At 35.4% G+C, this 14873-nt stretch overlaps 2 protein-coding genes and 1 non-coding gene across 5 annotated transcripts in view; 1 reads left to right on the top strand and 2 right to left on the bottom strand.

The window, feature by feature from the left end:
• Positions 1-2119: 2119 nt before the first annotated feature.
• Positions 2120-9503, bottom strand: Psmd10 (proteasome 26S subunit, non-ATPase 10). 2 transcript variants are annotated; one of them, XM_027934821.2, is made up of 5 exons: positions 9195-9503; positions 6851-6949; positions 5833-5979; positions 5573-5739; positions 2120-2998 (listed from the first exon to the last, which is right to left on the bottom strand). In XM_027934821.2, the coding sequence occupies exons 1-5, from the start codon at positions 9306-9308 to the stop codon at positions 2845-2847; spliced, it is 681 nt and encodes a 226-aa protein (XP_027790622.1). In that variant the 5' UTR covers positions 9309-9503; the 3' UTR covers positions 2120-2844. The 2 variants fall into 2 exon arrangements, with proteins under 2 accessions (XP_027790622.1, XP_027790629.1); XM_027934828.2 differs by having other exon boundaries at positions 2909-2998; positions 5652-5739.
• Trnav-cac (transfer RNA valine (anticodon CAC)) lies at positions 6217-6289 on the bottom strand. The gene has a single exon. It is a non-coding gene; the product is annotated as a tRNA-Val (tRNA).
• Atg4a (autophagy related 4A cysteine peptidase) overlaps positions 6875-14873 on the top strand; it is a 51896-nt gene continuing 43897 nt past the window's right edge. Inside the window, exons 1-2 of one of the 2 annotated variants that reach the window (XM_027934802.3) lie at positions 6875-7067; positions 9463-9616. In XM_027934802.3, coding sequence (XP_027790603.2) covers positions 6987-7067; positions 9463-9616 — 235 coding nt within the window. In that variant the 5' untranslated portion in view covers positions 6875-6986. The remainder of the gene's footprint in view (positions 7068-9462; positions 9617-14873) is intronic. The other variant, XM_027934810.3, reaches the window with a different exon arrangement.

Here is a 14873-nt window from a genome sequence, read left to right on the forward strand (position 1 = left end):
GATGAAGGTAGGCAACCAATCTAGTTAGCTGGGACCTCAGTAGCCTCTGGCCTAGGCCCTGGTAATACCATCACCTAGGAAACTCATAGGAATTTAAAAGCTTCATCTAAGATACTCCTATAACTTCCAACACTTAGGAAATTACAAGGGTTTTAGGAGCTCTGTGCCAGGAACCTGGGACCAAAACCAAACCAGTATTTCTTATGTCACAGCCAATTTAAAGAAAAGTACAGGGTAGGTATTACAACTAATGGGTTATTATCAAAATGCCAGAGTACCTTCCATTTAGTCCACTGTTTTGGAGTACAGGCAAAAAATAAAATGTCTTAGGAGCCAGGAAAGTTAGATTTTGGTATTGACTATTTCTACAGCTCTGGGTGTTTTTTCATCTGTAAAATGAAGATGATTTCAGTCTTCTTTAAGGCTATGGTAAGAATGGATATAAAAAATTTTAAAGTGTGACAGGGCTGCATTATTGTAGAATCTACATGTCTTGACAATTGGTTCAGTATTCTTTTGTTCTTTCACTCGGGGATTCTTTTTTTTTTTATTACCTATTATTTTTTAGCTCTAATTTTGTTTACTTATTTTTATGTGGTGCTGAGGATTGAATCCAGGGCCCCGCATGCGCTAGGCGAGCGCTCCACCGCTGAGCAACAACCCCAGCCCCATCGGGGATTCTTAATTTGTTGGGAATTACAAATCTCTTTTAAGGATTTGTGTAAGCTATGAAACCTCTTCCTGGTAAATGCACAAAGTTCTGCATTCAACTTTAGACAGTGAATAGAACTGTGGAACTGGAATCATAGACCCCAAAGAACCCTCATACTACATCAAAATGGCTAACAGACTGATTCAGAGGCTTAATAGCATAACAGAATATGGAAACTGAAAACAGTAGATATAGTCATGTAATGACTTCATTGTAGTGTATTTGAGAAATTGGGGAATAAAACACTGGGATCAGACAGTTAAATTATCAACAAAAATTCTATAATAAATGCACTTACCTCAAATCTTAGAACTTTGCTGCAATTGTCAATTCTCTATAAAAGACACCTAAGAATTTAATTTTTTCCACTATTTCCATTGACCTGTTTCTTCCATCTTATATTCTCAGTTAAACTCTGCAACTGAATTATTAGTTTTTAATTCATTTTGGAAGTAACTGTAAAACATGCTGACCTTGAATCACCTTTATCTCTCTCAGGTATACTATAGGAACAGGTAACATTCTGATCGATATTTCATGCCATTAATATAATTGTTTATACAAATCTGTGATTTAAATATTGTTAACAAGTCAGTTAATTTGAAATACCAAAAGCGTATAAATGACTTGAGGCTTGGTTCCATCTGTACTGCTTATTGAAAAATTCATACTTAAGAACTAGAATGAGTTTTCTTTTATGTCCACAAAACCTATTACCTCAGACAATAAACTCAGTATTTATGAAGAGAAGTTCTTTAGTCCAAACAGACCCTATTAGAACAAACTTTATTCTCTGGTCATGCCAAAAACATATTGGAAATACATAATTTCCCCTTCCATCAATTCTATCTCCAGCATTCAATATAGAAAGTTTGTTCCATAAGATGCTTCCCTGGCTGGGGGTGTATATCTCATTGGTAGAGGACTTGCCTAGCATATGTGAGGACTTAGATACCATCCCCAGAACCAGAAACAAAGGAAATTCATATAAAAAGTATTGTATGTCAACAATCAGTTCCTGTTTACAAAACTCATGTTAGTTACTGGCCATTAAGTCTTGGACTCCAAATTAATCAGTTTGTAGGCTGATTTGGATCACTTATTTCAAGAAGTATTTGTAGCACAAAATTCAAATTAAAAACAATTTGAAGAGTCACTGGGAGTTCATTAGATTTTATGATTGATAATCATTTAAGATGTTTCTCTAAAATGAACTCAAATTTACTTATTAATTTCCTTTTGCTCTAAATTTAGTTGGCAATCCAGAAGATTACTATTTTTAAATATTTAGTTGCAGTTCAAGCTCCACTAATTTTATTGACTTTAGAGATACTCAAAACTGAGAAATGTAAATACATTTCATGATTTTAAGGTTTAAGTGAACATCTGACTAACTTGCAAGAAAAATTGGGAGATTCTTTCAATATTTTATTTTTTTAGTTCCTGAAATACAAATCAAAATACCTTTTGGTTACATATCACTTGAACAAGCTTGATACTCTTTTCAATACATGGTGAACCAACACAGATACTTTAACATTTCCTTTTTAAACACAATACATATTGTTTTGGAGGAAAACAGCTTATCAGAAAGATGCATGGATACACAGAGCTAGGATATACCCACCAACTTAAAATTTGGTCCACTAAAGTATATCAGTATTCCTCCTATAACAAAAGTAAATTAATGCTCACAGTTGAAAAAACAGAAATATTTGGCATAGGCTTCTGAGTGAGCTTGAAAAACAAGTTGTGTTTCAACTCTGTAGAGGAACATACAAAATCCACCTAGAAACATCTGACAGAAAAACTGGTCTGTTTGCTATTGGGATTCTTCTGCTTCAGAAGATGAGTGAAGGTATACTAGAGGGTGATGAAGACCCACAATAGCCACAGAATCACTTACTGAGAATTAATCAAAATTTAATACAGAATAACACAGGACAACGGTACAATCTCAACAGTTATTCAAATGCCTAAAAAGTAAGTTGTAAGCTTAGAACAAGTACCTCAGCAGGAACAATACAACACATTTACACAATTTTGAAGGTGTGATACTCTGTGTACAAGTGCATTAGGTTCTGGAACCCTGGGACAACAAAACATACAAAGAAAGAATATATCCAAGCTGTTTAACCTTCAACCATTCTCTTGAGTATTAAACCCAGGCCACCTTTGGCCACTTGCAGGGGTGTCTTTTCTTCCTTATTCTCAATGTATATACTTGCTCCTTGGGACACCAGCAGCTTTGCTTCTTCTACTCTCTCCTCGTCACAGGCTAAGTGTCTGAAATCAAGGATCACAAAGACCAATTAATCACTAACAATTCTATGTAATAGTTAGGATTTCCTGCAAGGTAGTCTAAGCTGCATATTATTAGGCAGTGGTAGGTAATATTGGGAAGATATTTCATCAGGAAAGGAAAATCAGTTTGCATGGGAAAGATTGTTTATAAGTCACAATCACTAGAACAGCCTTATAACACCAGTTCATAAATCAGAATCTTGGTCTTAGTACAATAGAAGAATGGATGTATATGCTAACCTAATGCAAAATTTCCTCATTTTATGAAAATTACCCCCAAATACTACATGAAATAATTCAAGGTTTGAATTCAGAAAAGCCTCGATTCATAAGCTGTCAATAGCAATTTGTGTGGCTTAAATTTTGGTAAAGCAATTGAAAAGATTTTATCTTGTTTGATGCATCTGTCTACTTGATGTTAGCAAAGTATTATTACCACCATTTTGTAGTTAAAATTGTGACAGAGGTTAATGTTCTTGGTCAAAATGACATGGTTTAGCAGTAAACCGGGTGGGGAGGAAACTAACCTTTGTCAGGCACTTATAGTTTGGCAGGAAGCATACTAAGCACTTTATATGTTATTTTACTTAAACCTCATAATAACCTAGTGTGGAAGGAATTATAATACTAAAGATGAAATTAAGATTCAAGAAGATTAACTAACTTCCCTAAGTTAGTTAATATTCATATTTAACATGTTAGAAAGTGGTAGAGTCTGGATACTATTCCTAAAACCTATGTTCTTCACAGGACCCTAAGTTGCCTGTCTTCTCGACTGCTTCTAGACCATCCTGCTTTTCAAATTATGGAGAAAGAAGCTGGAATATGGAGGTCTTTCTAAACATAATAACTTAGAATTATAGGAAAGATATTTAAATTAAGAGTTTAAAGTCAAACTGGAAACCTCATTCTAGACTAAAAAGATGACTCAAAAAAAGGACTCACTCTTTGACAAAGAAGCAAAGTAACAAAGTACTGTGAAAAAGAAACCAAGGTAGGGTAGGGCTTCAGGTTATACACATAAATCATTACAGATGGATTTAAGAGTTAAATGCAAAACAATAATAATGACTCTCAATCAATACATAAAAAAACCAAATAGCCAGGCATGGTGGTACAACCCTGTAATCCCAGGTATTCAGGAGGCTGAGGCAGGAGGATTGCAAGTTCAAGCCATCTCAGCAATTTAGCAAGATCCTGTCTCAAAATAAAAAATAAAAAGGGCTGAGAATGTGGCTGAATGGTTAAGCAACAAGGTTCAATCCCAGGTACCAAAAAGTGGCAAACAGAAACACAAAAAGAAAACGACAGCAAAAACAAAAAAAACATAATGAAATGTGAAACAAAACCTGTAATAAAATATAAGTAAATACGTAACTAGTTGCAGGGTAAAGAAAAGCTTTTCAGTCATGAGGGAAGATTAATAGGTTTCAGTACAAAAGTTGAAAACTTGAACAAAATGAAAAGACAAACTGAGAAAAATATTTTCAACTAACATGGCAGAAAAGTTAGTATTTTTACTACATCAAGTCAAGAGCACTTAGAAGCCAATAAAAAAGAAATTAGTTCTCCAAAAGGAAACTGAGAAAGGGACACCAAAAGTTATAATTTAAAGAAGAAATATAATTAGTCACAGGCATTAAGATTCAAAATCAATGAAAGTAAAAAATGTAAATTGCAACCATGAAACACCATTTTTCACATAATAAAACGATAATTTCAGTGTTGATGAGGGGGTAATAGGCATCTTAAAAGCTATTTGGAGGGTTCAATGATACAACTCCTCTGGAAGCAATTTGGTAATGCATAGCAATGGTCTTATAATGTGTGTATTTGTTGAATCAGCAATTCAACTTCTAGGAGTCTATACTAATGCAATACTCAACAATATGGCTAAGGATTTTATACAAAGTCAATAAATGTAGCATGTAGTGGAAAACTCAAAAATTGTTTAAATATACCATAATAGAGGAATGAGTAAATTATGGCACATCCATACAATGGAATTGTACATAGGCATTAAAAATGTTTTAAACAGGGGCTGGGGCTAGGGCTCAGTAGTGGAGCATTTGGCTAGCATGTGTGAGGCACTGGGTTCAATTCTCAGCACCACATAAAAATAAATCAATAAATAAAGGTATTATGTCCATCTACAACTAAAAAAAAATTTAAAAAATGTTTTAAACATATTTAATGACCTTGGAAAATATTCCCAATATACTATGAGGTGGAAAGAACAAGATATAAAACTACATATACAGTATGACCCCAGTTTTTCTAACATATACATATATATGTAGATAGATAGATAAATACGTAAAATATGATATCTGCAAGTATAAGACTGAAAAGAAATACACAAAAATGTTATCTGGGTTTATTTCTGAGTGGTAACATGATAAGCAATTTCAATTTTTATGCTTTGGTACACATTAAAAGTTTTTGCCATCAACTTGCACTGCATTTATAAGCATAATAAAAAAATATGATGTGTAAGAATTATTGCAAGAGGGCTAATGTCAGGTAGAACACAAATGACTGCTACTTGTCACTTACAGAGGAGTGTTACCCTCAGTGTCTTGGATGTTTGTGGATGCTTTGTAGTACAGAAGAATATGAATCATCTTCAAGTTACCCTTGGCTGCTGCCCGGTGCATTGCTGTAGCCTCATAATGATCCTTAGCATCTGGATTAGCTCCACCTTCTAGTAACATGACAGCAATCTGGAAAGACAAAAAAGGAAACAATGCAGAGATCCATTTGTGTTTTGCACACATTTAGAACTCAAAAGAATTAGGCTAGGGATGAACCAATACCTCATGCCTGTTTTTGGAAGCTGCATAATGTAGGGGAGTACAGCCATTTTGATTGACAGCATTCACTTGTGCACCTTTTCCCAGGAGCGCCTTTACAATTTCATCCCGGCCAGCAGAAGCAGCAATATGAAGAGGAGACCAGCCTGCCTATAAGAGGTGGGTCATACAAAAGTCAGAGGCCAAAGGTACAGGTATCAACATGAACAGATTTTAAACATTCTTGTTTCCCCACCATTAAGCATTGTGGAAAATCAGGAAACCAGAATGTGTAAAAAGAAGAATAACCCCAAATCCCATAATATAGACATACTGATATATAAGTCTAATTCTAATATGCTTTCTCCCATACAAAACTTTTTGGTTTTTTTTTTTTTTTTTTTTTTTTGGTGGTGCTGGGAATTGAACCCAGGGCCTTGTGCATGTGAGGCAAGCACTCTACCAACTGAGCTATATCCCCAGTCCCCCATACAATACTTTTTAAAAAAAATATTTAGTTATAGGTGGACACAATATCTTTATTTTATTTTTACTGAGGATAGAACCCAGTGCCTCATGCATGCAAGGTAAGTGCTCTCCCTCTGAGCCACAATCTCAGACTCCCATACAAAACTTTTTAACATTGAAATTGGGACTGGAGGATATAAATTTCCATGTACATTTTTTGTAATTTCCACTTATAATGCTGGTCATTATTTGGAATTATACTTTGTTGTTTCTATATTATTTTATCAATACTCACCAAAAAATTCCAACATAATAAAAGGGTATACAGTCTTTTAGGGTCCATAATAATAAGGCTTAGTTGGTATTTTTGCCCTAAATCACAGAGTATGTGTGACAAATTAACATTCTAAAATAATACAAACACTAGTCTCAGGCTTGATCACCAGAGCTATGCTGTAACTTCCTCCTTGTGAAGGTTGTAATTTTGTTTATGAGCTTAATACTCATGCTTCAGTAAACACCAGTCTGGAGTTGAAAGATAATTGGGGATTTATCAACTGTGTCAAGTACTCACATCATCTTTATCATTCACTGGCACTCCAAGTTGCAGCAAGAACTCAACAATTTCAGTATGTCCGGCTGAACATGCCCAGTGCAATGCAGTTCTGCTGTCCTACATGGGGAACAGAGAAAGACTACAATAAACATTCATGAAGAGAAATAGAAGGCCAAAAGGCAGAAAAAGTAATATTGGTGCTAAAAACAAGAAATGGAGAACACTGGATCCCCAGGTAAGTAAACTTAAAATCTTATCATCTACTAGTATGAGAGAGAGCAAGATTTTACCAATATGGGGTGAATAACATCAGTGAATATAAATAATTCTGGCAGAGTACAGCAATGAAACCAATAGAACTAGAAACTTATTCCAATGCTTTAGCAGAATGGAACTTTGACAATTTATTACCACATTACTTATGTACCTGTATGTCAGGCACTGTGTTAGAAGGCATACATGCATCATCTCATTTTACCACCCCATCCTATACACTAGCTATTATCAGCTTTTACAGATAAGGAAACAAAGACTCTTTAAAGCCTAGCTATTTATCTAAGGTCACACAACTTATCCAAATTCTAACTCTGAAATCTCTACTACTACACTGATCTCAAGTTAGATGTTCTAGAAAGAACCAATGAATCTTATGGGGGGGGGGGGGAAGTGTTTCTAAAACTAGTTGAGATTATCTATATAATCATTTTTAAAAACATTACCCACAAATTAAAGAGTAACAAAATGCTTTTTTTAAATTTTATTTATTCATTGGTATGTGGTGCTGAGGATCGAACCCGGTGCCTCACACATGCCAGGCGAGCACTCTGCCACTGAGCCATGACCTCAGCCCTAAAAATGTGTTTTTAAAAATAACTAGGAGTTAGTCCTGTTTCTCAAAGAGAATCACTATTTACATTATTATATTTCTTAGTCGGCCCTGTGTAATAGAAAGTGGTATTATTGTTTATTTTTTGCAGTGGCAAGGATTGAATCTAGGGCCTTCTGCATGCTAGGCAAGAACTCTATATGAGTAGCTCTGAAATTAGTAATATTTTGCCACATCTGCTTCATCTAGTTTCCCTCAATTACAAACAAACTCTATCATGACTCTTCACTCCTATTTTGGCACTTAAAATATAAAAGTATTTTCTTACATAACTACAATACCACTATTACACTTATTAAAATTAACATTAACTCCTTTATATGATTTAATACTCAGTGTGTATTCAAATTTCCCCAGTTGTCTCCCAAATATCTTTTTGCAGCTTATTTAAAATCAGGATTCAAACAAAGCCCATAATTTGCATTTGGCTACTACATTTTTTATGTGTTTTAATTCTGAATAGCCCCTCTCTTAACCTCCCCCCACCCATTTTATGCAACTGACTAGATGGTTAAATTTTTAATGGAGTATTATTAAATCTCAATATGTATTATTTTTATTAGTTTAATAATTATTACCAGGCCACAATGAAGGCAAACTAGGCAAATGTAAGGGAATTTTTCAGGTTGGGTAATAAAGGAAAGTTCCAGAAAAGAGAAAATAGTCTTCCTTATTTTGAATTATCTTCCAAAAGATACAAAATAGAATATTTTAAATATGGGACACTGTCTTACAGAAGGCAATCTATGTATTTGTTGCCCTACTGGGGGGAACCATGAATCTTTGTAGAAATTCAATGAAAGCATGAGGGTCCTTTGAACAAGGGAAAAGAAAGAAACGCTTCCCAATAGTCTATTCATTTTTGTTCTGTTTAAAAGGCGCGTTCACTCACTATGGAAATCCCACTCTTTCAAGGTCTAACTTGTTTTATCTTTTTTCAAAGCCTTTTCTAATTATCACGACATTTGCATCAGGTCTTCCCATTACATGTTCTGAAAGTACCATGTAAACTTCTTTCCCAGGTATTTACCATTTGCAACCAGACCTATGTTTTTGTAGTTATTTTATTAATCGACTGTATACCCAGCTCCTAGCAAGCTTCCTGGGGCAGAAGAGTCGTTCAATCAAACGTGTTCCACTAAATACAATCACTAAGGGTAAAGAAACCCACAAAATAAAGCTTTCCTCCTCACGGACATCTCAAAAGACAGGGCATTTCTGAGAAATGCGGTAGACAGTCTAGAAATATCCAAAATTCAGCGAGCTAAGCTCCGAGCCAAAAAAAATATTTGAGGTCTGCCTGGCTAGCTCCGGCAGCCCGAATATGAGTCCTGAGGTGACCCCTGGGCGCGGATGGGGAGGAGAGGGCGGGGATCTGCCCCTCGTGGAACCGGCCTCTGCTTGGCCCAGGCCCGGGAAGACATGTAAGGCTGCACTGATGCTGCCAGCTGCGGGCAGGCCCTAGCGCTGCATTACCTGGTCAGTTCTAGTAGCCAGTGATTTATCGGCCAGGATGCTCTCCTTCAACTCCTCCAGCTTCCCGCTGTAGGCCAGGTTGCAGACCAACAGGTTAGACACACACCCCTCCATTTCGCTTCCCCAGGATCTCGGTGAAGCGCAAGGGACTCCCGCCTCACGTCCCAGGCTCCTGCTGCCAGTCAGGAGAGCCTAGAGCTCCACCAATCACCACTTTTCTCGTTCCCTTGTTTCTTTTTCCACCGCGTGGCGATTCTGGGAGTTGCAGTTTGAGAGCAGTTCCGGGCAGGGAGGCGCCTTTCCCGTCCTCACGGACTCGGCCTCTAGGAGTGAAAAACTACAAGTCCCAGGGTCCCTTGCTACGGCCATAGTCAAGTTGCCGGTGGAATTGGCCCAGGATGACAGCTGGAGAATGGAGTCAGGTACGGGAGCGGCTTCGTGTGCAACTCTGTGAAAGAGCTGGGGTGGGTGGTCGCTGTTGGGGCATTGAGTCGGCCACAGAAATCGGTTGCAGAGGCAGGGCAAGAGAGTTACGGGAGCCTGAAGGTGCTGTCCCTCGGGGGGCCCTGACCTGCACTGGCAGGCGGAAGGGACAACAGTTGGAGCTGAATACAATCTCCAGAGCTGGAACCAGTGACTGTGGTTACCCTCCCCCTCCCTGCCACCGCCCCGGGAGTAGAAAGAAGTAGGGTTTAATTATTCTGACATCTCAGAGGAGTGGCATCAGAGCAGGGTTCTGCTCTAGTAGTGATAGCATATAACATCATACTAAGATGATGTGCCAGTGTGATGCCAAAGGCAAGGTGTGATGCCGTGGGAGCCACTTGATATCTAAGAGAACTCAGTGAATCCTTAGCCTGGTGACATCACTACTTAATGAGGGTCCTCTTAGGGATACAGTGGTATGGTTTGGCATTTTAATATCACGATAATAACTATGGCATCGAAGCTTTGCTACAACTATTTAAGTTAATAGTATTTCTTTTTATGGAAATTTCAAATAGTGCCAAAGCAGAAATGATGCAAGGCTTATCCTTTATAGGGCATATCCAGAAGGGCATTATGCCCAAACTAGGTAATTATAAGAATGAATACATTCAGGAAAGAGATTGGTTGTATTTATGTTTATCCTCTTATGGTGTAGAAGAGGGCTTACTTAGCAAACTCTCTGTTAAAAAAAAAAAAAAAAAGTAGATATTTTAGGATTTTCGGGCCAAAGGGTAAAATCGAGTATATTTTATAAGCATTTATATGACAAGAGAGAAAATTAGTTTTGACAAATGCTCATCGATGAATTTCAAACTATAATAATAACTTTTTTGTAACATAGGACTACTAATGAGAAGAATGGAATTCTTTTGGGGATAGCATTTTGCTTAATTGGGGTTCAAAGTTGGTGTTCCTTATCATCAACATTGACTCAAAATGTATCTTTTAATGCTGATCTGTGATGAGATTTTACCTATTTCATCTTTAAAAATGTCTTTTCACCCAAATAGGTACTGCCAGATACTGATATTAGTCCATGAACATAAATTTTTAAATTTTTATTTAAATACATTTTTAAAATTTCACAACAGCTTTGGATTTATAAAAAAATTTGAAAGATAGTACAGAATACAGAATTCCCATTTATCTTTCACCTAGTTTCCCCTGCTGTCTTTTCTGTTTTAACAGCTTTATTGAGGTGTATTTACATATCATAAAATTCACCTATTTCCCAATAAGATCTTCCCAATAAGATCTCATGTCCATTTACAGTTTATCCCCATTCCCACTCCTAGCACAGGCAACTAATAAATCTATTCTTGTCTCTATAAATCTGCTTATTCTTTATACCTCATGTAAATGAATCATGTAGTGTATGGTCTTTTGTGTCTGGCTTCTTTTATGTAGCCTATTTTTGAGGTTCAATCATGTTGTAGTATGTATAAGTACTTCCTTAATTTTTATTGCCAAATAGTATTCTATCTTATGGATATAACATGTTTTTGTTTACTCACTGGCTGACAGATATTTAAGTTGCTTCCAATTGTTGGCTATTATGCTGCTGAGAGAATTTGAGTGCAAAACTTTGGGTAGATATGTTTTCATTTCTCTTTGGTAGATACCTAAGAATGGAATTACTGGATCATAGGGGATTTTTTTTTTTTTTTTTTTTTTTTTGGTGCTGAGGATTGAACCCAGAGGTGCTTAATCACTGAGCCACATCCCCAGCCCTTTTTAATATTTTATTTAGATACAGGATCTTCCTAGTTGTTTAGGGCCTAACTGAGTTGCTGAGGCTGGCTTTGAACTCAAGATCCTCCAGCCTTGGCCTCCCGAGTGACTAGGATTACAGGCATGCACCACTGAGCCTGGCTAGATCATAGGGAAATTTTATATTTAACTTTTAAAGAAATTGCGAAACTGTTTTTCAAATAGTAGCACCATTTTGCATTTCTACTAGCAATGTATGTTGGTTCCCATTGTTCCACATTTTCAGAAACATTTGTTATTGACTCTATTTTCTATTTTAGCCATTCTAAGTAGGTGTGAAATATCTCATTGTATTTTAAATTTGTTTCCTTAATGACTAATGACAGTGGGCATTTTTTTCATATGCCTTTTAGTCATTGATATGTCTTCCTCAGTGAAGAATCTGTTCATATCTTTTCCCATTTTAAAATTGGGTTGTCTTTTCTATTGTTGAGTTGTAAAAAGTGTTTATGTATTCTAGATACAAGTCTCTGACAGGTATATTATATATAAATATTTTCCCCCAGTGAGCTGCTTGTCTTCTACTTTTATTTAATATTTTTTAGTTGTAGATAGACACAATATCTTTATTTTATTTATATTTTTGTAGTACTGAGAATTGAACCCAGTACCTCACATGTACCAGGCAAATACTCTACCACTGATCCACAACCCCAGACCCTATTTTCCTTGTCTTGAAGGTGTCTTTTGAAGTGAAAAAGTTTCAAATTTTGATGATATCTTACTGATAATTTGTTTATTTTATGGTTCATGCTTTTTTTTTAACCTAAGAAGTCTTTACCTAATCCAAGACCTCAATGACTTTCTCCTATCTATTCTTCTAGACATTTTATTGATTTTTTCTCATATTTAAGTCTATGATTCATTTTGAGTTAATTTTTCTATGTGGTATGAGGTAAAGTTCTAAGTTCATATTTTAATGCATATAATCAAGTTATTCCAGCAACCTTTGCTGAATATCTTTTTGTATTTGTCACAACTGATGAACACACATGGGTATATTACTATTAACTGTACTCCACACTTTATTCCAGTTTCACTAGTTTTAAATCTGAATGGTGTCCTTGGTACAATATTACACTCAGGCATTCTGTCTCTTTAGGCTCTTTTGGTACAATTGTGAAGGTTTCTTAGACTTTGCTCATTTTTATGGTCTTAAATTTTTTACGTGTACTTGTCAGATACTTTGTAGAAAATTCCTCAATTTGGATTTCTCTGGTGGGTTTCTTGTGACTTAGACTGGGAGTTACAGTTTTTGGATGAAGTCTGAAGAGATGAAGTGACATTCTCATCATAGATTATTAAGGGTACATAAGCATATGATTTCAATTGAGCCTATTCATTGTGTGGAAGAGAATTCTATTAGATTCATCATTCTCTTAATATTTACCTTTTAGCATGTCATTATATTGCAAATTAATAATTTCCACTTGAAAGTTAGGTGAAAACTCCTCAAATGAACATTTAAATGAATTCTGGAATATGAAAATATCCTTTGTGCTTGCTCAAGGTCCAAAAACTGTTGTTGAAAGTTTGAACTCAGAAAATATATATGTGGCAAATTTGTATGGAAATGGAGATCATGTTTCTTGTCTTAACATTTTTTTAAGGTCAGCTTTAGGACACAGAAAATATCACCCTTGCTAGATGAAAAGTTCAATGCACTTGTTTATAAATATATACTGTTCTGTATATTGTATTGAGAATAATAGAAATATCTATTTCTATCATTCCCAAGCTTCTCTCCCCACAACTCCCAGTTCTTGACAACAACTAAAGTGATTTCTGATACTAGTTTTTTAAGTGTACAATTTAATGATTTTAAGTATTTATCAAGTTATGTTGCCATCAGTATAATATTTTTATATTTATTTATTTATTTTTATGTGGTGCTGGTGATAGAACCCAGTACCTCACATGTGCGAGGCAAGTGCTCTTCCACTGAGCCACAACCACAGCCCCTATCAGTACAATATTATTTCATCATTTACATCATCCAGGAGAGACCTCGTGCCTATTTTCAGTTACTTTGCATTTCTACCCCAAACCCTAAGCAACTACTCATCTGTTTTGTGTCTATAGATTTTTATTTTCTGTATTTGTAACATAGAATAATACAGTATGTAGTCTTTTATGTCTGGCTTTTTTCATTTAGCATAATAATTTTGATATTTATCCAAATTATAGCTCATATCATTACTTCATTGTTTTCATGGCTAAATAATATTTCATTTTATGGATCTAACACATCCTTTTTATTAATTCATAAGTTTATGGGCATTTGAATTGTTATCACCTTTGAGATGCTATGAATAATGCTGCTAATAAATAGTTGCATACAAATTTCTATGCAGGCACATGTTTTCATTTCTCTTGTGTTCATATCTGGGAATGGCATTGCTGGTCATATGTTATCTATATCTATAGTTTATGGTAGCTATGTTTTATATTTAATTTAAACTTGTTATTAGTTTTGGAGGAACTGCCATACTATTTACCAAAATGGCTATATAATTTTTTAAAAATATTTTTTAGTTGTAGATGGACACAATACCTTTATTTTTTTATTTATTTCCTCATATGTGGTGCTGAGGATGGAACCCAGTGCCTCACACATGCAAAGCAAGCACTCTGCCACTGAGCTACAATCCCAGCTCTTGGCTATACCATTTTTTAAAAAAAATATTTTTTTAGTTGTTGATGGACCTTTATTTTATTTGCCTATTTATATGTGGTGCTGGGAATCGAACCTAGCGCCTCACACATACAAGGCAAGCACTCTACCACTGAGCTAAAACTCCAGCCCCCATGACTATACCATTTTACCTTCCCACTAGTAACTTATTTGGGCTCAAAGTTCTCCACATATTTATAAATACATACTTTCTTTTTATTATATTCATTTTAGTGGGTATGAAGTGGTATCACATTTTTGTTTATTGTTATGATTTGTCATATCATAGGAAGTATATAAAGCATCTTGATATTACTTGTAATTAAATGTTAGTTATTAAAATGACTTTACTATGATGTAAGTTTCACATATACATTGTTTTGCCTTGTAATTTTATGTTGAGTTAATTAAAAAGCATTTGCAAGTGTGCAGCAAAAGCTATATTTCCAAAGCCATTCAGTGTTCATTAATAGTGATTGAAGGAATTTCTCCTAACCATTTAAAATGTATAAATCATCCTTACCTTGTTTTCCATACAAACACATGAGATTGACTGAATTTAGGATGCCAACCATAGTTTGCTAACAACTGATGTAGAGAAAAAGTACTCTGTATTTAGTAGGTGCTTGGTAAATATTTACCCAGTTTATTATGAAGGTAGAGTAGACCCGTTGTATGGTATTCATAAAGAATTGTGTATAGTGACATTTCCTCATAATGATACATCAAGGAACTGGATCAGATTG

Source organism: Marmota flaviventris, chromosome X (genome assembly GCF_047511675.1).
Source record: "Marmota flaviventris isolate mMarFla1 chromosome X, mMarFla1.hap1, whole genome shotgun sequence".
In the NCBI taxonomy this organism is placed as follows: Eukaryota; Metazoa; Chordata; class Mammalia; order Rodentia; family Sciuridae; genus Marmota; species Marmota flaviventris.

Coding starts and splice junctions, on each gene's coding strand:
- Psmd10 (XM_027934821.2), bottom strand. CDS start 9,308: ATGGAGGGGTGTGTGTCTAACCTGTTGGTCTGCAACCTGGCCTACAGC. Junction 5,740..5,832: donor CTTCCAAAAACAGGCATGAG/GTATTGGTTCAT, acceptor TTGTCTTTCCAG/ATTGCTGTCATGTTACTAGA. Junction 2,999..5,572: donor ACTGAGGGTAACACTCCTCT/GTAAGTGACAAG, acceptor CCTTGATTTCAG/ACACTTAGCCTGTGACGAGG.